Source organism: Diaphorina citri, unplaced genomic scaffold, assembly GCF_000475195.1.
Source record: "Diaphorina citri unplaced genomic scaffold, Diaci psyllid genome assembly version 1.1 scaffold946, whole genome shotgun sequence".
Classification (NCBI taxonomy): Eukaryota; Metazoa; Arthropoda; class Insecta; order Hemiptera; family Psyllidae; genus Diaphorina; species Diaphorina citri.
The window spans coordinates 50,031-70,711 of NW_007378377.1; the positions used below are offsets into that span (position 1 = coordinate 50,031).

Consider the following 20,681-nt stretch of genomic DNA (forward strand, 5'->3'; position numbering starts at 1 on the left):
CTGGCATGGCAATACAATTTACTTTACAATTGGGAGGGGCAAACGTTTTTAGAATAGAAGTTAAGTCCCTACAGTGGCTATCTCCTATGACCAATAAATTATTGCAGGCAGTGGTAGAATTCAGACTGGGTGACGCATCTGGAGGTTGAGAATGGTCTGGAGCGGATACTGATGGCTTGTCTTGTATTGGGGATGGTTCAGACAAAGGCTGAGGGGCGGCAGAAGTTGAAGCTGGAGTGGATAATGGCGGCGGCGGGGGCTCGTCTTGCAATATATTAGGCAAGGGCTGAGTGGGGGCGGAAGTTGAGGCTGGATTGCACTGAGGTTGAAGGGCGGAAGAGGTTGAGCTATACGGTCTCGGAGCGTTTTTCAATGCCTCAAGTTGACAACTGAGATTCTTCTTGCTAGTCTCAAGGTGTTGAATGGTATTTGTCATCTCTTCAATCCTCCGGCGGAGTTCAGCTTCAATTTCATTGCTTTTTGTCATATTTCTTTCAGAGTCCTCAGTTAATGTAGTATTGTTCCTTTGTTCTTCTTTAAATTTGGTTTCAAAGTGTATGGCTTTTTGGACTTCTTTATGTAGTAATTGAGATAGGTTTCCTATTTGTTCTCTATGTAACTCGTTTAGTTTTAATTCTGTGTTAAAACTTTCTAGGATAGAGCTAATTTTGATTGTTAGGGATTCTGGCAGATCAATTTGGTGTACTTTGTTGCTCTACGCTCATACGTCATATTATGGAAAGTTTCTGCAAAAAGTTATGAGATCCCCCCAAAAAATACCACTTCGTGGCATAAAAAAAGACCCCACCAAATCGTTCCTCCCAAAGTAAATCAAGTGTCCAAAAAAATAAACAAAACTCCATCCCACCCCAAAAAAGATTAGAAATCAATTTCGTACCCCGCCTTTTATTCACTTCATAATTTGTGATTTTGTGTGCTCCTCCTTCAAGTAGTATCTACCTTTCTTTCCCCTTTCCCCTCATTGCACTCCTCTTTCCTCTAATATTAAGAAGTGTTGTCTCCACCAGTGAGGTTGGAAGTAACATCCAAAGTATCATTTGAATTACTAGCGTCCGAATTCGCATCAATAGTTTCTAGTCTTCTGTTGATGTTATTTTTCAAATCCTTGGAATAGTTTTCTTTATATGCCAAGATTTCGATTTCGGGTCGATAAGACCTTAGCAGTTACAGTTCCCTCTGTCAAACCTCTTAAAAAAACCCCCCTAAAATTTAGTGGTCTAACTTTAACTAGAATAGAATAGTATCCTGGCCGAATAGGACTGAAAAGTCCCTTTACCCCACGAGTCTAAACAAGGTCTCGAATATTTGATAGGTTAAAAATTACGCATCTAGGCTGGTTAGCCTAGTTAGCTTGGTCGGTAGCGCGTCTGCCTTGTAAGCGCTAGGCCGCGGGTTCGATTCCCGCCGGGGGCGGATTTTATCCTGATGGGATAATGTTCGTTCTCGGAACGGCTGGCTTTCTCCTATCCTGTCTTCCTTCTCATTTCGATTTCGGGTCGATAAGACCTTAGCAGTTACAGTTCCCTCTGTCAAACCTCTTAAAAAAACCCCCCAAAATTTAGTGGTCAACTTACAACGAGATCTCTGCGATGGGCATAGAACAGTCGCTTGTAGTCATCCATCCAGATTTCCACCAGTCTCGCTGTATTGATGCCATGAGTGTCCTTACCCCCCGGGAATGTATAGGGATGATGCGAGCGGAATATATGACCAATCCGGGAACAGGGGACACACTCTAGGGAACCTCCACACATCCACACCTGAGAGAGAAAAAGAAATTATTGACCGATTTTTTTTTATTTTTTTTACTAACTCAGTCGACATACTATACACTCGAACCGAATCAAAGCTTCGCAAGAGGATCAGGAGTGTTTTAAATGGAGGAGAAAGAGAGAAAAAAAGAAATTATTGACCGATTTTTTTTTTTTTTTACTAACTCAGTCGACATACTATACACTCGAACCGAATCAAAGCTTCGCAAGAGGATCAGGAGTGTTTTAAATGGAGGAGACTAAACTAAAATGTTACATAGCAGTTACAGTTCCCTCTGTCAAACCTCTTAAAAAAAAAATAACACAAAGAAATTGAATTTATTTTATTTATTAATAAACAGTTCACGCAAACTGCATTTTTAATAGCCTTCCTTCAGATTTGGCGCCTTCTTTCTTCCTTCAAATCTAGAGGTTGGTGGTTCGAGTCTAATAATAATAATAATAATAATGGCCACTCACTCGGAATGAGATCTCAAGGTTTTCACCTCCCCACACTTCCATCTGCTGATCATAGGATCCGAGTTCGAAGAAGTATTTCCTGTCCACTGCAAACAGTCCTCCTGCCATTGTGGGAGATCTGAAATGGAACCGGAAGACAACTTTAAGGTACTCCGCTCTAAAATATAATATAATACCTAGTATACGTACAACCTCTAAAATATAATACTTAGTATAGTTGAAAATAGAAAAAAAAGTAGAGTAGAACCTCGATATTTCAACTTTTTATTATTTCAACTCCAAAATCCATTGTTTTTTTTCCATCTTTCAAAGGATACCCTATCTTATCAGAGGAAAAGATCATAGAAAGTGATCATTTCAACCTCGTCGAAATTAGTTGAAATAATCGAGGTTCTACTGTACAAAAAAAAAGAAGAAAAGATCATATATAAAAAAAAAAAAAAAAAAAAAAAAAAAACAAAATTGGGAAGAGCGCCAAAAAAGAACAAAAAAACTTGGGATGGCTGCATCGCTGACCCCATCAATCAAGGCATATCCACAACATCCAAGGTAACTACGGTCAACCAGGATCAGTGGGATTGGTTCTAATCCTGGTGTCATAAATCCCGGTATGACGGATCCAAGTATGGAATGCTGACCAGGAGAATCCTCCCAATCTGAAAGGCGATGATAGGTGTTTTCTTAATGTAACGCAAAAAATCTCGGTCAGTGAACATCTTTTTTCAGTTTTTATGTAAGCAACAGGAAAAAAATGTGTTGCTACATAAAAAGAAAAAAATGTTCAACATGGTCCAAACCGGTTCAAGAAAAAGGTTCAACAAAAGGAGTAGGCAGTGACCAAAACGTGCAGGGAAAAAGGTTTTTTCTTGGTTGAAAATTTTGATGTTTCTGTGTTTGGAGGAAAATTCAAAATAGGTAAGGAAAAAACTCATGATTTTTTTTTTTTTTTTTATGTAAAACGAAAAAATGAATTTCTGAAAACAAAAATAAAGTGAACCAGTAAAATTTTGGAACCCAAGAATTTTTTTTCACATAAAAAAACAACCCTATAGAAATGTAGACAAAAAAGAGATTTCTAGCAGCAATAAGAATAAATGGATTAGGATACCTCAATGTAGGTAACATTTTCACTTTCTATTATTCTTGACCTAAATTGCTGATTCCATATGACGTCTTTTGTATATTTTTCTCTACCACAAACCAGACGAAATATTAATTCAAAAGTGCGCTTATTTAAATTCAACCGACATATTCTTTTTCCGTTCCTCGCCAATTTTCCCGTGTTTCAGACGGGGTCGGGCGGCCTTTTCGGCCAGCCAGCGTCAATCACCTAGCTAGGATGATGCCTTATGGGCTGAAATTCGCGTTTTTGGCAAAAAAATTATGGTGAACCTTTTCTTTAAGCAAAGGAAATTTCAGGCTGGGTATCCTCCTTTTTTAAAGTCCCCCAGCCAGACTAGAACACACATTAAAGAAGCACGATATTGCATTTTATTTGACTGTACTTACTTGAATACATAGGAAATGGGAGGATAGGATATTTCAGGTTAGGCATCATCCACGCACATCAATAAGGGAAAGAACGATTGGTGTTTTCTCTAATATTACTTCTGCTTCACTGCATTGGCGGCGTGCCACCTACCTTTCTTTACCCTCATTGCACTCCTCAATATTGTGCAATTCCGCTCATGAAAATGATGAATACGTTGACCCTCGTAAAATCGAATCGGTACATATTTCTCCTCTTCTCAGCTTATACTGCATTTTATCTTATCTTTTTACTTTCCATTTTCCCTTCATTCTACTATCTACGTATTATTTTTCTTCTACATAAAAAACGTGTTTTGCTTTCACCCTTCATAATATTATGTTATGCCACGAATGATCCATCACTCAAAATTTTTAAAACAGTAATGAGTGTAATGATAATGACAGTGACTTTCTCTTTGGGAAGGTACACAAAACTTTTTTCTAAATTGAAAATTTACAAGTTACTTAGTGAAGTCAGTGGACCACTTAACTGATGTTTGTGTTGAATTTTACACCAATACTTAACCAGTTCCCAATGAATCATTCCAGTTGAACAAAATTGTCTGATTGGGCCTCCATTCTGAAAGAAAATACATTGTAAATTTATTAATGTATCTTTTTTCTAAATTGAAAATTTACGAGTTAGTGAAGTCATTGGACTACTTAACTGATGTTTGTGTTGAATTTTACACCAATACTTAACCAGTTCCCAATGAATCATTCCAGTTGAACAAAACACGAATGATCCATCACTCAAAATTTTTAAAACAGTAATGAGTGTAATGATAATGACAGTGACTTTTTCTTTGGGAAGGTACACAAAACGCACTGCGACGGAAAACGGAAAGCGCATTCTAGTATAATAAAACAACTTGTTCTAAGCTGACAGTCTAAATAAAGCACTACTTACTTACTTTTCTTTTTCAACAAAAAACACACTAAAAATTTTTCTCACCAGTTAGTGCCAAGTTCACAATGAGAGTCAAGGAACATGAGTACATCTCCTTTGGCGTTTTCTGCCCCGGCGATACGTGGTACACAAAACGCACTGCGACGGAAGACGGAAAGTGCATTCTAGTATAATAAAACAACTTGTTCTAAGCTGACAGTCTAAATAAAGCACTCCTTACTTACTTACTTTTCTTTTTCAACAAAAAACACACAAAAAATTTTCTCACCAGTTAGTGCCAAGTTCACAATGAGAGTCAAGGAACATAAGTACATCTCCTTTGGCGTTTTCTGCCCCGGCGATACGTGCCCTAATTAACCCCGCTCTCTCCTTGAGTCGAATTAGGCGAACCTTGGGCGGTAGACGAGTCTGAATGTAGTAATCTAGTTTACCCTGCAGCTCATCTGTGAACACAAAGGGTTAAACTAAATTATGAATAATAACCTCCGTATCCCTAGCTTAGTGGTTATCACACTGTGCACACCGGAGGTCAGCTCCCGAGTTCGATTCCCAGCAGGTAAAAAATTTTCTCACCAGTTAGTGCCAAGTTCACAATGAGAGTCAAGGAACATGAGTACATCTCCTTTGGCGTTTTCTGCCCCGGCGATACGTGCCCTAATTAACCCCGCTCTCTCCTTGAGTCGAATTAGGCGAACCTTGGGCGGTAGACGAGTCTGAATGTAGTAATCTAGTTTACCCTGCAGCTCATCTGTGAACACAAAGGGTTCAACTAAATTATGAATAATAACCTCCGTGTCCCTAGCCTAGTGGTTATGACACTGTGCACACCGGAGGTCAGCTCCCGAGTTCGATTCCCAGCAGGGTCAAAGTTTTTTCGACTTAGTGCTTGGAGTTCGGGGTGCACCAATCGAGTAGCGACCATTGGCGGTATTACCAATGTAGAAAGATTCCCAGCAGGGTCAAAGTTTTTTTGACTTAGTGCTTGGAGTTCGGGGTGCACCAATCGAGTAGCGACCATTGGCGGTATTACCAATGTAGAAAGATTAGTGAAAAACGGGAATTGATTGCAAAGGAGGGATCTGCTAATGCTGTGATATTCACAAAAGCTGAGGAAAGGCTCGGATTTTGGAAAGATTAGTGAAAAACGGGAATTGATTGCAAAGGAGGGATCTGCTAATGCTGTGATATTCACAAAAGCTGAGGAAAGGCTCGGATTTGTAGTGTCATGTTATTGTAAAAGTAAGTAGGTACCCACAAAGTTGTGACAAAATTCTTTCAATTTTAATTTTTGTTTCACTTTTCAGTACCTTGTTGAACAACACTTCGTTTGGTACACCGGTGGGGTCAGGCTCCTATGAGAACAGTAACTGGGTGACTGTATTTGGCTTTACCAACTCCTACCAGTGCCAATCTATCCGTAGTGTCATGTTATTGTTCAAGTAAGTAGGTACCCACAAAGTTGTGACGAAATTCTTTTAATTTTTGTTTCACTTTTCAGTACCTTGTTGAACAACACTTCGTTCGGTACACCGGTGGGGTCAGGCTCCTATGAGAACAGTAACTGGGTGACTGTATTTGGCTTTACCAACTCCTACCAGTGCCAATCTATCCATGTGAATATTAAATTGTGTTTTCAGATCTCCTGCAATCACTAAAACTGGTGGCCCTCCCACAACCAGACTGTTTGATTCTCTGGATTCTGTCAATACTGTTTCTGCTCCTCCAAAAGTAAAAGCTTTGAACCAATCGTAAGTATGATTTGCTTTCTTTTCAGTCCATACTCACTGTCATAACTAGAAAATGGAGTAGCAGTACCAGTAGGAACTTTACCATTGTAAAAATGCTCTTTTCTTTTCTTTCAGAATTTACAAAAAGAAATTTTGTAGTGTCATAAATTAAGTGAGAAAAATACAGAAAAATTAAGCAGCAAGTCCAGGAAGTCAATAAAACTGGGCCCAATAAGACCAATTACATAAACTTAGGCTAAATTTCTTCTACTGACCACTGAGAAAACTAAGTATAGCCAAAATGTACTGACAAGTGATTTTTCACTAAATAGTGATTTAGGTTGGCAAATCTAGTGATTTAGTGATTTGAGGTCAAAATCTAGTGATTTTTGAAGGAAATGTAATTTCATTGCAAAATTGCTCTTAAAGCTCCAAAAAAGGAAGAATCAAATTGGGTGCATATCAAATTGAACTCGAAAATGGAAGCAAAAAGAGTGCTTGCCTGTAATGGGAAAATCTATGCAACAACAATGATTGGGGTGTTACCTTGTAAAGACACTGTAAGTATGAGTAGGATTTTATCAGCCTTGATAAATTGATAGTGATGCTTGTCAGTTAGGAAGGCACAGGTTTGAATCCCAATCAAGGCTTGGGATGCTGTCATTTTTTAGTTGTTTGTTTTTTTCACCTTAGCAAAGAATGCCCCACCATGGCCAAACCATCATTTGTTTGAGACTAGAGCTCCAAATTTTTTTGTGGTAGATGGAGAAAATGAGGGCATGAAAGTGCAACATGAAACGCATTTGTGTGGGTGACTAGGATAACGTGTGCTGTTGGCAAACTGGCTACTATTCCAACAAAAAGGGACAAAAAAAGCGACACTATAATTATGTAAAAGTAATTCCAATAAATTTTCTTTTCCTCTATTCCAGAGCATACTGCGTGATGTGTCCAACATGAATCATACACTGAACAATACCTCGTTTGGAGGGGACACCATGGTATCACCTCGAGGTGCCTCCACTTCCTATTGGGATAACACTCTCAACTCACCTCCACTTGTTCATGACCCTCCCATGCTGTTCATGCAGGAAAATGATGTAAGTTAGAAAGTAGAAACTATTTTCAGACGGAGCTCTGTTTTAAAATGAATTTTAGTGACAAGAATTTAAACATTTTTACTTACTAGTGCTATGGATAAAAATGTTTGTCATAAGACTAGGAGCTAAAACATGGAAGATGGGGCAGGGGTTTCCTGATATGTTGATTTCTGATGATGTGCATAAAGGATGAGGGGTTTTAATATTAATGGAATTATCTTAAATTAAACTACCAAGATTACTGTTCTGAAGGTTTGTTCTTATTTTCCGACTTAATTGGTTTCAACGGCTCTCTCTCTTCATTACACTTCTTGTTCTTCTTACACCTGGGTTCTATATTATTGTGAATCATTTGAGCACTTGGCCCAGCAGCACCACCACCATTCGAATTACTACTGCTTTGAAATGAAGTGCCTGGTTTTATCTTGCAGCTCAACCCAGCTTGATTATGATTGCACCACCACCATTCGAATTACTACTGCTTTGAAATGAAGTGCCTGGTTTTATCTTGCAGCTCAACCCAGCTTGATTATGATTCTCACCATTTTCTACAGAATTATTCAAAACTCGATCGTTATATGGTCCTGCATTGTCATTTTGCAGGTCATATTCTCGAGTTCCAAGAGTGAAAGCATCACGTTCTATATAAATCGGAACGACAATACCATCATTAGATGCTTCTTCTAATCTGAATTGTTCCATTGCATCAGAAGTGTTGTCTCCACCAGTGAGGTTGGAAGTAACATCCAAAGTATCATTTGAATTACTAGCGTCCGAATTCGCATCAATAGTTTCTAGTCTTCTGTTGATGTTATTTTTCAAATCCTTGGAATAGTTTTCTTTATATGCCAAGCTCCAAGGTGTACAGTTTTGTTTCTTTTCCGAAGTGGTTCTCTCTTGAGATAAACTTGCTTCACTTATATTATTTCGAATTGTAAAACTATTAGACTTGGTGAGGTTCTTCCTAGTTGAATTGTTACCATCAAGTACCTGAATGCTAGTTGTACCAGAAGCCAAGTCATTGATTCTTACATTTAAACTGTTTGATCTTTTTACATTAGAATGCTCTTGTGGGCTAAGGTCGAAATTATTTCTTTTGATATTCAACAAATCTTTCTTGTTGAATACTTTTGTAATGTTTTTGTCGGTGGTGTCTATTTGATTGATGGAATTTTTGTTATTAAATAGAGTTCTATGGTGGTTGGTTTGAACAGAGTTGTTCATTTGTTCTCTCGTTTCTGGAAATACATTGGCACTAGTAGTTGGAATATTTTCATGGTTGGTGCTGTTAGCTGCAAGGGTTGTGGTAATGTTTGTTGATGTTATCACATTGTTAGTATTGGAATCCAAATGACTTAAGCTAGTAGTTGTGTTATAATTCGAGCTGCTTGGTGTGATATCGAACCCGCGACTTCTCAACCGTAAATCGGACAGTTCTAGAAGTAGCACCATTCGATTTGGCGTGAAAAATCACGTAGATTAGAATATTCACATCCAAATGACCAAATGTTTTCGATGTCTCTTACCGTTTACGAAATAAGGGTTAAGCAACAATGACTTTGGAACTTAAGCTAGTAGTTGTGTTATAATTCGAGCTGCTTGGTGTGGTATAGTCATTTAGCTCATTATTGTTTATTCTTCCTTCAAGGTGGCTTGAAATAGGTTTCTTAGATTTCTTACTTTTCTTGGTATTTTGAATTGATTTCACATTTTTATGTGCATTTATTTCCTGATTGGACGAATTTAATTTGTTGAAATTTCTTTCAATTGAATTATTTATCATTTGATAACTACTAGTGCCATAACTTTCGGATGCCATGGCTGTGCTTTGCTGTCCATTCACTTCTTTTTCTCTTGTGAATAATTTTTCTTCCCTGCATGTATTTCTTCCACCCAGTTGATTCAAATTGGACTTTTTATTTCTATGTAAATTATTATTCAAACTACAAATATTCTGGGTTGTTGTAGGCATTGTGTTTGTTAGGTTATTGTTTAGATTGGTGTTGTTTAGAGTACTGGGAATGTTAGATGTGAATTGGAATGTATTTATTTGTTCAAGATAAGAAGTACTAGGAGCAGGAAGTTCTAAAGTTTCATCTGTTGTTCTGTTTTGTTCAAGTATAACATTCTCATTTGGAGCAGTTTCATCAGAACTATTGCTATTGGCAATATCAACACTCATATTAGCGCAATGCTTGATTATTTGATTTATGTCATTACTATTGCACATATTTACATCGTTAATTTGACTAGATACTGTTTCATTTGCATTTGTTATCTCCGAGCTAATATCAGATCCAACATTTGTTTCAGATGGAGATGCAACTCTTACAGTTTCATCACGATCTACCATTTCAACATTGTCTTGACTGGTATCATTGCTTTGATTAGCATCATTGGATGGATTTGTTCCATTGTTAACAGTGGCAATATCATTATTTACCATATTCATGGTACTCCCTGCTTGTGGATGTACAGGATGTACATTATTGAGAACTACATCATTTTCACTATTCATCCTCAGTTTAACTGTAGCATGATTTGCGTTGTATTTGATTAGCTTGCATTTATTAGCTTCATTGCTTCGAACGTAATTGCAGAGTGGAAATGAGTTGGTTTTACACAGGGCTGAAGCTGATGGGTTCAATTGAGAGGATGTAGAGTTTTGAATACAGTCAGCATTTTGTATCTTTTGCATTCTATTACTGTTTACTCTTGTTATGAGATGATGCTGATTGAAATTAGTTGCATTGTTACTGGTCTCTAAGCTTGCAAGGTTCTCTGTAGTTTCCTGCAATATGTCTTCCACAGTAAGTTCATTAAGAGGACTGGTAGCTCCAGCTTGTCCTGCATTGTCTACCCTTGCAATTTCATCATTTTCCCTCTGAACATCTTGAGTTATTCTTGTAGTTTCTTCAGTTGTGTTTTCAACTGAACCTGATCTACTAGTATTTCTATTTTCAAGATTAGCTGTACTAACTTCTTTAGCTGACACTGGGAGGTTGTTAGATATGTTTGTATTCTTCACAGCATATTTGTTGGGACTATTATTAGATACTATAAACAGGCTAGATCCAGGAACAGAGATTGTACAACCAGCAGTGTTGGCATTGTTCATTGAGTTGACATTAGAATTCTTACATGACCTATTGCTCCCCTGTAGATTATTATGCATGGAAACATTGACATGATCAGCAGTACTGGATATACTGGGAGCATTACAGTTCTTATTCAACTGGCTGTTGTTGTTTTTGGTATTTCTTCGTTGATAATTTCTATTTCTTTCCTGGGGAATGTTGGCATTAGCTCCAGTGTGTCCTTCATAGGAGCCATTGTTCAATAAAATGGTATAAAAATTGTTATTGATAACTTGCAAATTATTTATGAATACCTCATTACCATCATTCCTTCTAAACAGAGTCCCACCATGTCTGCTAGAGTTCATCTGGTGACATGGAGTTCTGCTTAAGAAACCTACAGCATTCTCTGTACAATCATCATCAGAAATGATTTCATTCTGTGAGCTGGAATAATCATTAGTAGTTGTAAACGAACTCTCATCACTCAGCATGGAAATATTGTCAAAGTCAATTTCTGACTCAGCAGTCTGTTCAGCTGCACTACTCTGTGCATGAGATCCTGCACCAAACACAACCGTTTCACAAATGCTATTCTGATTTTGAACATTTTCTGTGTCAGTTCCTTGTGTTGAGTTATTTTCATTTCCAAATTGTATTATTTCTGATGGTGCTGTTTGACAGCTATTATTATCAAGTAAAGGTAGATTGATATTAGATGTACTAGGAAGATTAACATGTTCATTTGATTGTGCTGACTCAGAGGACATTTGTCCATATTCATTTGAATTATTCTTCCCAAAAGTTTTTCTTTTACTCCACTGGCTCATATTTGATTTTCTTCTCTTTCTCAACAGGATGACTTTGTTTTCCTTACCCACATTGCTGCCATTCAATGTATAATCTGATGTAGTTTGGATTTCATCTCTATCACTAGATTGTGGTACACTTGATGCTTCATTTTGAAATAAGGTGGGCTTTGAAGAAATCTGAAATAACACAAGACATAAACTGTTTAGTGTGTGCAGAGATGTGCAAAATGCTTTTGAAAACCAATTTGAAATGCAAAATGTAAAATGCCTCTAGAAAACCAATTTGAAACCACCTTTGTTCACTGAAGAAACATTGACTTTGGTTAAAATCTGGATGAGTGACTATCTGATTTGAACCAAATTGTTACAGTCGCGTCCTTGGACCATACCGGTATATCATACCGAATTTCATCGCTTTACGACTAACCGTTCTTGAGATATTTTGTATACCACCTTTTCCACATTTAAACCTGTAGTACACACGTACGTACGTACGTACATACATACATACGTACAGACCATGGGCTAAAAACCACTTTTTTGGAATCAGGGGATCCCAAAACGGATATTTACACCCATTTCCCGATTTTGAAAATTTGGACCGATTGCAATACTTTCTTCAGTTATAGGTTCCCTATACGTAAGGGTAATAGAAAGTAAAAAGACAGATAAAAGTTTCACTTGCCTGTATCGTGTGAAGTCGACCAGGGTGTGAGGCAATGTGCTCACCAAAAATTACCTCAGAATCATTGATACATTGATATTGCAAATGTAAAATGAGAGTGGATAAATCTGATACTTGTTGTTTACACACAGGGCAAGCAAGGTTTGAATGAACACAAGTTAAATGCTCAATTAATTCTTTCTTGCACGAGAATACTTTCATACAACACAATGGGCATCTCAAGGAATCCATGATCACAGTACTAATGAGGTGAGATATCTGAAAAATAAATCAACACCATCATTTAAATACTTTTTTACCCAAATTGACTAGAACTTGCTTGAGATCAGCTCTATGTGGTTTGAGTTATTGCCTCTTCATGCATTATGCTCTCTACTCCACTTTTTACTTTCCTTATTACTTCCAAAACCAGCGGCGATAGCACCTTGAGGTTGTGTTTATGTACCGGGTAACCGGGTTGAGATAGGCAAGTTTACCAACCTTGTTTTTAAGTTACCACTCCCATGCCAAACTGTAGAAACAATATCTTCTCTCACCTAGTACTGTCTCAGCTCAACTTTTACTTTCTATTTTTTTGGCTTACTTTCCAGTGGAGGAATGAGAAGTACAAAGTTAGGAAAGATATAGCTTGTTTCTAATCAAGTACCCTTATTACTTTCTATTTTTTTGGCTTACTTTCCAGTGGAGGAATGAGAAGTACAAAGTTAGGAAAGATATAGCTTGTTTCTAATCAAGTACCTTTCCCTTTTTAGGTTCTCTTCATAAGAGACTACAGTGCAACAGGAGGAGGGTAAGATGCATAGTTGAACTTTTCCCTATGCATCAAAGTGGATTATCTTTTTTTCTGTGTATCAAAGCTAACATGAGCAAAGTAAAAATTTCACAGATCCATGGTATAGCGAGATTACTAATAACATATTTACTTACCAGTACAAGGTTTCAATCAGAAAGATCACCAATTTTCAAACTTTGTGGTTTCAAGGAAGTGATATCCTGATCCTATGGAAGATGAAGATGTGAGTTTGTCTTTGAAAGAGAATGATTGAACTGCACTATCATTCTTTCAGAATATTTATGGTACATACTTCTAAATAAGATTACAAGAACAATAAATACCTACTCATTATTAATGCAAACCAAAGATCAAAATCAAATTATCATAATCATAAATTTCTTGAAACTTGAAACTCCAAAATGCCAAAAACTTGAAGAAGTAAAAAAAACTTTTTCAATCCAAACTTTTGATTTTTTTATCGTACAGTGTACGGTATTGTAAAGCGTGCGGTAATTCTGATAATATATGATAACTTGGCAACATTGCATTGTGGGAAGTACTTGAAACTCCAAAAAGCCAAAAACTTGAAGAACTGAAGAAGTAAAAAAAAAAAACTTTCAATCCAAACTTTTGATTTTTTTTATCGTACAGTGTACGGTATTGTAAAGCGTGCGGTAATTCTGATAATATATGATAACTTGGCAACATTGCATTGTGGGAAGTTGAAAAAAGGGGAAAGTTAAATTTCTTGCTAACTTCACAGTACTTTTCTTTCTGTTTTGAAATTCAAATTCAACTTTGGCGGGTATTTTTTTCCATCAGGAAAAAGGAAAAGGAAGAGAAAAGATTTTCCAGATTTTCATTTATTTTGCAAAGCAACTTTATGAAGTACCTAAAAGATTAGAGATAAGAGAATAAAACAGACACCTCTTGAGTAAAAGTGTTGTTTATCTATTTATTAATGAAGATGGTTCTTCGCTTCAGTACTTTTCTTTCTGTTTTGAAATTCAAATTCAACTTTGGCGGGTGTTTTTTTCCATCAGGAAAAAGGAAAAGGAAGAGAAAAGATTTTCCAGATTTTCATTTATTTTGCAAAGCAACTTTATGAAGTACCTACCTAAAAGATTAGAGATAAGAGAATAAAACAGACACCTCTTGAGTAAAAGTGTTGTTTATCTATTTATTAATGAAGATGGTTCTTCGTCCTCGGAAGTCAGAAAAGTCAGAAGATCAGGAAAAACTAAAACACCACTTGAAACAGAAGATCACCGAGGAAATACTACCTGTTCATGAAACGGAAAGAGAACAATTGAGAGACTCTATCCATGAGTGTGTTGAATATGGATCAACTCATTCTATTCTCTTGCTTGGAATGCCAGGCCAAGGAACCACTTTTGTAAGTTTGTGGGTGGGTTATTACTGCTATTTTTAGGTACCTATTTTGCAAGTTCTTAACAAGTGGTATGCTCCAAGCAGAGTTACCCTTGTGGAAGCTGTGGTGATGATCTCATTCATTAAGTGATTAACCTTGAAATGAGAGAAGCTACTCTTGTGGAAAATAAATGATTTATTATTACTAAAAATGAAAGCAAACCACACCAAGATCAAATTTAGGTTGAATAAGCACAAGTCCTGATGATGGTTACTTGAGGTTTAAGATGATTCAATTAAACATTACTGGTATGTATGGGCATAGCTGACAAAATAGAGATTTTTTTTTTTTTTTTAACAAGTACTTTTTCTTTATGCTGAATTTCCTTTATTTTTGATTATTTCAGCTTGTTGACAATGTCCTTGAAGGGTATGGAGATGCAATCTCTGTGGTTCACCTCAGTGGTCTGATGCATACCAATGATCATGTGGCTCTCAAGCATATCATACAACAATTACATATGGAGCTCCTTGAGGAGGATAAAATCACAGGCTCTTTTGCTGGTGGGTTGCTCTTTCTTTCAGATATTAAGGGGGGAGGGGTTGCCTTTATTATTTTCTAACCACCATATATCTTATTCGTTCTTATCCAAATAAGTGCCATACACTTGTATTTCCTTTATTTACCTAAATTTAATACAATTTTCTTTCAATTTTCAGATAACCTGAATTATGCTAAATTTCCTTTATTTTTGATTATTTCAGCTTGTCGACAATGTCCTTGAAGGATATGGAGATGCAATCTCTGTGGTTCACCTCAGTGGTCTGATGCATACCAGTGATCATGTGGCTCTCAAGCATATTATACAACAATTACATATGGAGCTCCTTGAGGAGGATAAAATCACAGGCTCTTTTGCTGGTGGGTCGCTCTTTCTTTCAGATATTAAGGGGGGAGGGGTTGCCTTTGTTTTTTTCTAACCACCATATATCTTATTTTTTCTTATCCAAATAAGTGCCATACACTTGTATTTCCTTTATTTACCTAAATTTAATACAATTTTCTTTCAATTTTCAGATAACCTGAAATTTGTTCTAGAAAGTTTCCATTCATCAGACAAAAATTCCCATAAACCTGTGTTCATTGTTTTGGATCAGTTTGACTATTTTACTGATCACAAGAATCAGACTCTCCTGTATAATCTGTTTGGTGCTTTTGGCACAGAAAAGGTACTGTAACTAGTTCAGTAAAACTGGAGAACTTGGGGGGGGGGGACCCTATAGCTATGGACCCAAAAAAAGTGTAGACTGTTGAAAGCTTCTTTGTTTGGATTCCAAAACTGGAAAAATGGATTCCAGTGATTTTTAACTTTAGTTTCTTCCAATTGAGATATCAGTTTTTAAGTTATACATTACTCATAATTTTGCTCACAATAATACTTACCTACCAATCACATACCTTTTTAAACCCATGTGTGTAAAACCTCACAAGTAACATTCCTTGTTTCAGGCTGGTTTTTGTGTGATTGCCATAACAAAGAGAATGGATGCCCTAGAGTTGCTTGAGAAGAGAGTCAAGTCTAGATTCTCTCCTACTGAAATCTACCTGGTTGATAGTGTCCCGTACAATTTAAGTTTACTCCATGCTAACATCAAATCTTGCTATGCTGATGAATGGAATGCTTCTATGAAAACTTTACAAGCAAGCAACACAGTGAAGTCAGTATTACAAACAATGGCTGCACATTCCAAGTCCATCCGAGTGTACAAACAATTCATGGTACGTAGGCCTCCTTTACTTAGTATGAATATGAATTGAAAATGGTCACTTGCATTTAACCTCACAGTTTTTTTTTTCTATGTGTAATTCTAGTTGTGTATTAATTTATTTGATTTAAAATACGTAAGTGAACAACCAAAGTGAAACATTAAAAAAAAAAAGTTTTGTGTTGAAAAAAGAGCTAAATATATTTTTTCTTGTGTGATTATTTCAGATGTGCCTGATGGACAGGGTTTCCAAAGTTTTGTGTTGAAAAAAGAGCTAAATATATTTTTTCTTGTGTGATTATTTCAGATGTGCCTGATGGACAGGGTTTCCTCCAGTCATCGACTTCTCACTGAAGATGATTTCAAGCAAACACTCAACATTTTCTTTCCAAATGAGAAGATGGATATTTTGTTGAGTCTCTCTGTATTAGAACTCTGTTTGGTAAGTATATCCATCCCATTTCGTTATTTTGTTTATAAAACGCATCTACCTATCTTCTCTTGGTTTTGTAAATTATGTCACAATTTTTGAAAATCATCGCAGAATTGTAGAATTTTATCCTCACTCCCAATGTTTGCCTATGATACGTATATAGCTACTCCTTTTCCTCGTAAACAAAATTATATCAATAATGAAGTTGACAGTCTAAATCTAAATAAAGATCTACTTATACCTACTCATCATTTACTTCCAGGTAATTGCATGCAGTCAGGTTTTGTAAGTTATGTCACAATTTTTGAAAATCATCGCAGAATTGTAGAATTTTATCCTCACTCCCAATGTTTGCCTATAGCTACTCCTTTTCCTCGTAAACAAAATTATATCAATAAAGAAGTTGACAGTCTAAATCTAAATAAAGATCTACTTATACCTACTCATCATTTACTTCCAGGTAATTGCATGCAGTCATCACAGTGAGATATATGACAAGGGGCCATTCAACTTCGAGATGATATACAAACGTTTCTGTCAGTTCTGTCAGCAGGCATCTTCCATGTCCAGTCTATCACGGCACGTTGTTATGAGAGCATTCCAAAGGATAGAGGTAATCTTAAAAAAGAAAGAAAGAAGAAAAAAAAAATGTACCTTGGTACACCGCTTTCGCATTCCTTCAAGGCACACTCTTTTACATCCATGCCTAAAAGTCTTTTTAGAAAATTTCCGCCCTGGCCGGTATTCGGACCCCAGCACCTCTGATTGGAGAGTCAGTGCTCTTGACCACTCGACCACAGAGTCAATCTAACTGCAGTGAACTGTAGAACTCAAAATAAAGTCAAAATGTGTTGAAAGCCGGTATTCGGACCCAGCACCTCTGATTTGAGAGTCAGTGCTCTTGACCACTCGACCACAGAGTCAATCTAACTGCAGTGAACTGTAGAACTCAAAATAAAGTCAAAATGTGTTGAACAATGAACATGTTTGTCAAATTGAATCAAAAACGTACAAATTGTTCGGGCATTATGGTGAAACTAATAATTTAATAGACAGACAGTAAGGCCATCTCACATTGGAAGTGTAGACTTTTCGAGCACCCACAGTTCTAATGTGCGACAGGCCTAAAGAAGAAGAAGAAAAAAAAAAAAAATCTGGTGTGAACATCACACGACTTTCCTTATCCTATTGAATGATGCTTATTTGGGTATTCTATTATTGTAACTTTTACAATATCTCTAATCGTTTGGTCAGTATAGCTGAAAACCGCCAAAAAGCATACCAAATACTACACGTAGACTACATACCAAATTTCAAGTCTCTAGCTCATACCGTTCCCAAGATATAATTAAATTACACCGAAAACCGCCAAAAAGCGGCCGAAATGCCGCCAAGCTTTGTACCGCATCCTTGTCACATTTGACAGCTGCATGCCAAATTTCAAGTCTCTAGCTCTTACCGTTCTCGAGATATTTTGACCGCCAAAAGCATACCAAATACTACACGTGGACTACATAACAAATTTCAAGTCTCTAGCTGGTCTAGCTCATACCTTTCCCGAGATATAATTAAATAACACCGAAAACCGCCAAAAAGCGGCCGAAATGCCGCCAAGCTTTGTACCGATCTTAACCCAAAGTTTCGTGTCGCATCCTTGTCACATTTGACAGCTGCATGCCAAATTTCAAGTCTAGCTCTTACCGTTCTCGAGATATTTTGTTTACAGACAGACGGAAGGACAGACACACGGAGCAATGGCTGAAACTTTGTATTTAGGCTCAATGGCTGAAACTTTGTATTTAGGCCTCCTATAGGATAAGGAAAGTATAATAGAAATTAAAAGTGTCAAGATGAAACTTAGAGCCCACTTCTTTCGTAAAATTATTCCTAATTCCAACTTTGCTTTCTGTGTGCACAGAGTCTGGGCGTTATCAAATGCTTCAGTCCGAAATCTCAGCGCGATTTACAGTTCTATAATCTGCTTTATCTTACTGAAGAAGTGACAGCGGCTGTCAAATCGTTTCCTAATGTTAACACAGAGGTGGTTCAATGGGCTTCTAGTAATCCTGTGTGCTAACGGCTAACCCACACAGAGGTGAGTGTTTATTAGTATGCTTTTTGAAACTCCTTTCTATTTTTGTATATTTAACTTCAACTGTGGGTACTTAGCAATAACAGTTTATGGGTTGAAATACTATCCAGAAGCAACGTTGCTTAACTTCAGTGATCTTTTAGTAACTGGTTCATTTAACGCGCTAATACCGCGTCGTTAACTAAGGTCGAGGTTTACCACCGTGGATTGTCTAAGGATTGAGTTCAGTCCGAGGTTGTCCTGGCTATTAAGTATAGGGAAATCCTCGTTTCATCTTAATCCCTAGTTGGTAAACCCCAGCACAAGTCAAAGTGTTGGAAACGGCTGCACAGCTACTACCTCAGTTGTATTCGATTATGTGAAATAACCTGAAAAGATATGGCGAGAATCAAATGTTAAATTTCTAGGTTGGGTTCGAGTGGATTGGAATATTTTTTCTTCTTTTTTTCCTATGGTCGTTTAAACGGTATTCTCATTTGAAGTTTTTATTTTCTTTTTCAGGTACCATCTCCATAATCCAAAGACTCGTTATCATCAATCAAGATCGAGTCAGAAGTCTGGGATGGATTCTGGAGCCACAAAATTCCGGTAATTTCTGACCCAGGTATTGCACAATTTTGCGAATATGAGTGAATATGTGGTCCAGGTATTGCACGATTTCTCTAATGTGAATGAATATGTGGTCCATATTTTGAATAATTTCTCGAATGTGAATGCATATTTGGTCCGTATATCGCATGATTTCTCTTACCTATGTAAAAGTCCAGAACAATCAAACAAATGATCGAAACTCTCCTCACCAACAGGTTGGAATATTTTTTCTTCTTCTTTTCCTATGGTCGTTTAAACGGTATTCTCATTTGAAGTTTTTATTTTCTTCTTCAGGTACCATCTCCATGATGCAAAGACTCGTTATCATCAATCAAGATCGAGTCAGAAGTCTGGGATGGATTCTGGAGCCACAAAATTCGAGTAATTTCTGACCCAGGTATTGCACAATTTTGCGAATATGAGTGAATATGTGGTCCAGGTATTGCACGATTTCTCTAATGTGAATGAATATGTGGCCCATATTTTGAATAATTTCTTGAATATGAATGAATATTTGGTCCGTATATCGCATGCTTTCTCTTACCTATGTAAAAGTCCAGAACAATCAAACAAATGATCGAAACTCTCCTCACCAACATTCCAACTACCAGGTCCGTTACGTATCAATACTCCGTCAATCCATGATGGTATTACACCTGAAAATTTCACAACGAATTGGTAAAGCTTTGAAGTTTGAAGTCAAACTGGATATAGTGGATATATAATTTAATCTCAATCTCAAAGCTTAAATAGGTTTTCCCCCCAACTTCAATAAAAAACCGACAGGGGAATTGTCGCTGAGCAAACAAACCAAATGCACGAAAGAAAAATGTTCAGTTGAATAAAAACTCAGAACTCAGTTCGTTCGTTTAGAAATCATGTCATTAAATAATTTAAAATAATAATAATAATAACTGGATATATTTTAATCTCAAAGCTTTACTAGGTTTTCCCTCCCAACTTCAATAAAAAATCGACAGGGGAGTTGTCGCTGAGCAAACAAACCAAATGCACGAAAAACAAATGTTCAGTTGAATAAGAACTCAGAACTCAGTTCGTTCGTTTAGAAATCATGTCATTAAATAATTTAAAATAATAATAAATAAATGTAAATTTATAAAAAGCTTGGGTACATTTTTTACTTTCTATTACTATTTATTATTATTTTATAGTAATTAAATTTACTAAATTCTAGGTACAATCTTCTCGTCGATCTGATGAGAGGCATACTACGGGATGGGCATGCTACGATACAGACCACACGAGTCTAATGTAAAAGTTGTTTCATTGCTACGAATAGTCCAGCTTAGTCTGGTTCGAGGACATTAAACAGGGAGTAGTCCAGCTTAGTCTGGCTGGGGGACTTTAAACAGGTCGGATACTAAAGAAATAGCAAAGGTTGACTGCGAAGGGCATCCACTCGTAAAATTCTGTAGCCAAAACCAAATGATAACCCAAAGCAATCATCCTATCTAGGACTGTTAAGCTGACGAAAAACGCTGAGGTCGTCTGAACACGGGAAAAGGCGAGGAAGAAGAAGACTTTGCTTTCAGACCCAA

The 20,681-nt window shown here is 36.9% G+C and overlaps 3 protein-coding genes across 7 annotated transcripts; 1 reads left to right on the top strand and 2 right to left on the bottom strand.

The window, feature by feature from the left end:
• Positions 1–1,564: 1,564 nt before the first annotated feature.
• Positions 1,565–5,151, bottom strand: LOC103513257 (polypeptide N-acetylgalactosaminyltransferase 1-like; the record flags this gene model as incomplete). Its single annotated transcript, XM_026826509.1, has 5 exons — positions 1,565–1,781; positions 2,253–2,498; positions 2,817–2,908; positions 4,757–4,830; positions 4,961–5,151. Coding segments are annotated over 5 exons (798 nt in total), but the record flags the coding sequence as incomplete, so codon positions are not given.
• Positions 5,152–7,714: 2,563 nt separating this feature from the next.
• Positions 7,715–13,281, bottom strand: LOC103513260 (probable cyclin-dependent serine/threonine-protein kinase DDB_G0292550). 3 transcript variants are annotated; one of them, XM_026826514.1, is made up of 5 exons: positions 13,021–13,281; positions 12,148–12,351; positions 9,122–11,585; positions 8,017–8,910; positions 7,715–7,933 (listed from the first exon to the last, which is right to left on the bottom strand). In XM_026826514.1, the coding sequence occupies exons 2-5, from the start codon at positions 12,322–12,324 to the stop codon at positions 7,758–7,760; spliced, it is 3,711 nt and encodes a 1,236-aa protein (XP_026682315.1). In that variant the 5' UTR covers positions 12,325–12,351; positions 13,021–13,281; the 3' UTR covers positions 7,715–7,757. The 3 variants fall into 3 exon arrangements, with proteins under 3 accessions (XP_026682315.1, XP_026682316.1, XP_026682318.1); XM_026826515.1 differs by having other exon boundaries at positions 8,017–8,871; positions 9,083–11,585; XM_026826517.1 differs by lacking the exons at positions 12,148–12,351; positions 13,021–13,281 and adding an exon at positions 12,574–12,622 and having other exon boundaries at positions 8,017–8,873; positions 9,085–11,585.
• Positions 13,282–13,670: 389 nt separating this feature from the next.
• Positions 13,671–19,519, top strand: LOC103513254 (origin recognition complex subunit 4). Of its 3 annotated transcripts, XM_017445739.2 has the most exons (9): positions 13,671–13,838; positions 14,064–14,264; positions 14,647–14,803; positions 15,318–15,469; positions 15,750–16,019; positions 16,314–16,448; positions 16,900–17,052; positions 18,358–18,534; positions 19,033–19,135. In XM_017445739.2, the coding sequence occupies exons 1-8, from the start codon at positions 13,830–13,832 to the stop codon at positions 18,514–18,516; spliced, it is 1,236 nt and encodes a 411-aa protein (XP_017301228.1). In that variant the 5' UTR covers positions 13,671–13,829; the 3' UTR covers positions 18,517–18,534; positions 19,033–19,135. The 3 variants fall into 3 exon arrangements, with proteins under 3 accessions (XP_017301228.1, XP_017301229.1, XP_008476289.1); XM_017445740.2 differs by lacking the exons at positions 13,671–13,838; positions 19,033–19,135 and adding an exon at positions 19,417–19,519 and having other exon boundaries at positions 13,905–14,264; XM_008478067.3 differs by lacking the exons at positions 13,671–13,838; positions 14,647–14,803 and adding an exon at positions 15,005–15,161 and having other exon boundaries at positions 13,905–14,264.
• The last annotated feature ends 1,162 nt before the right edge of the window (positions 19,520–20,681 follow it).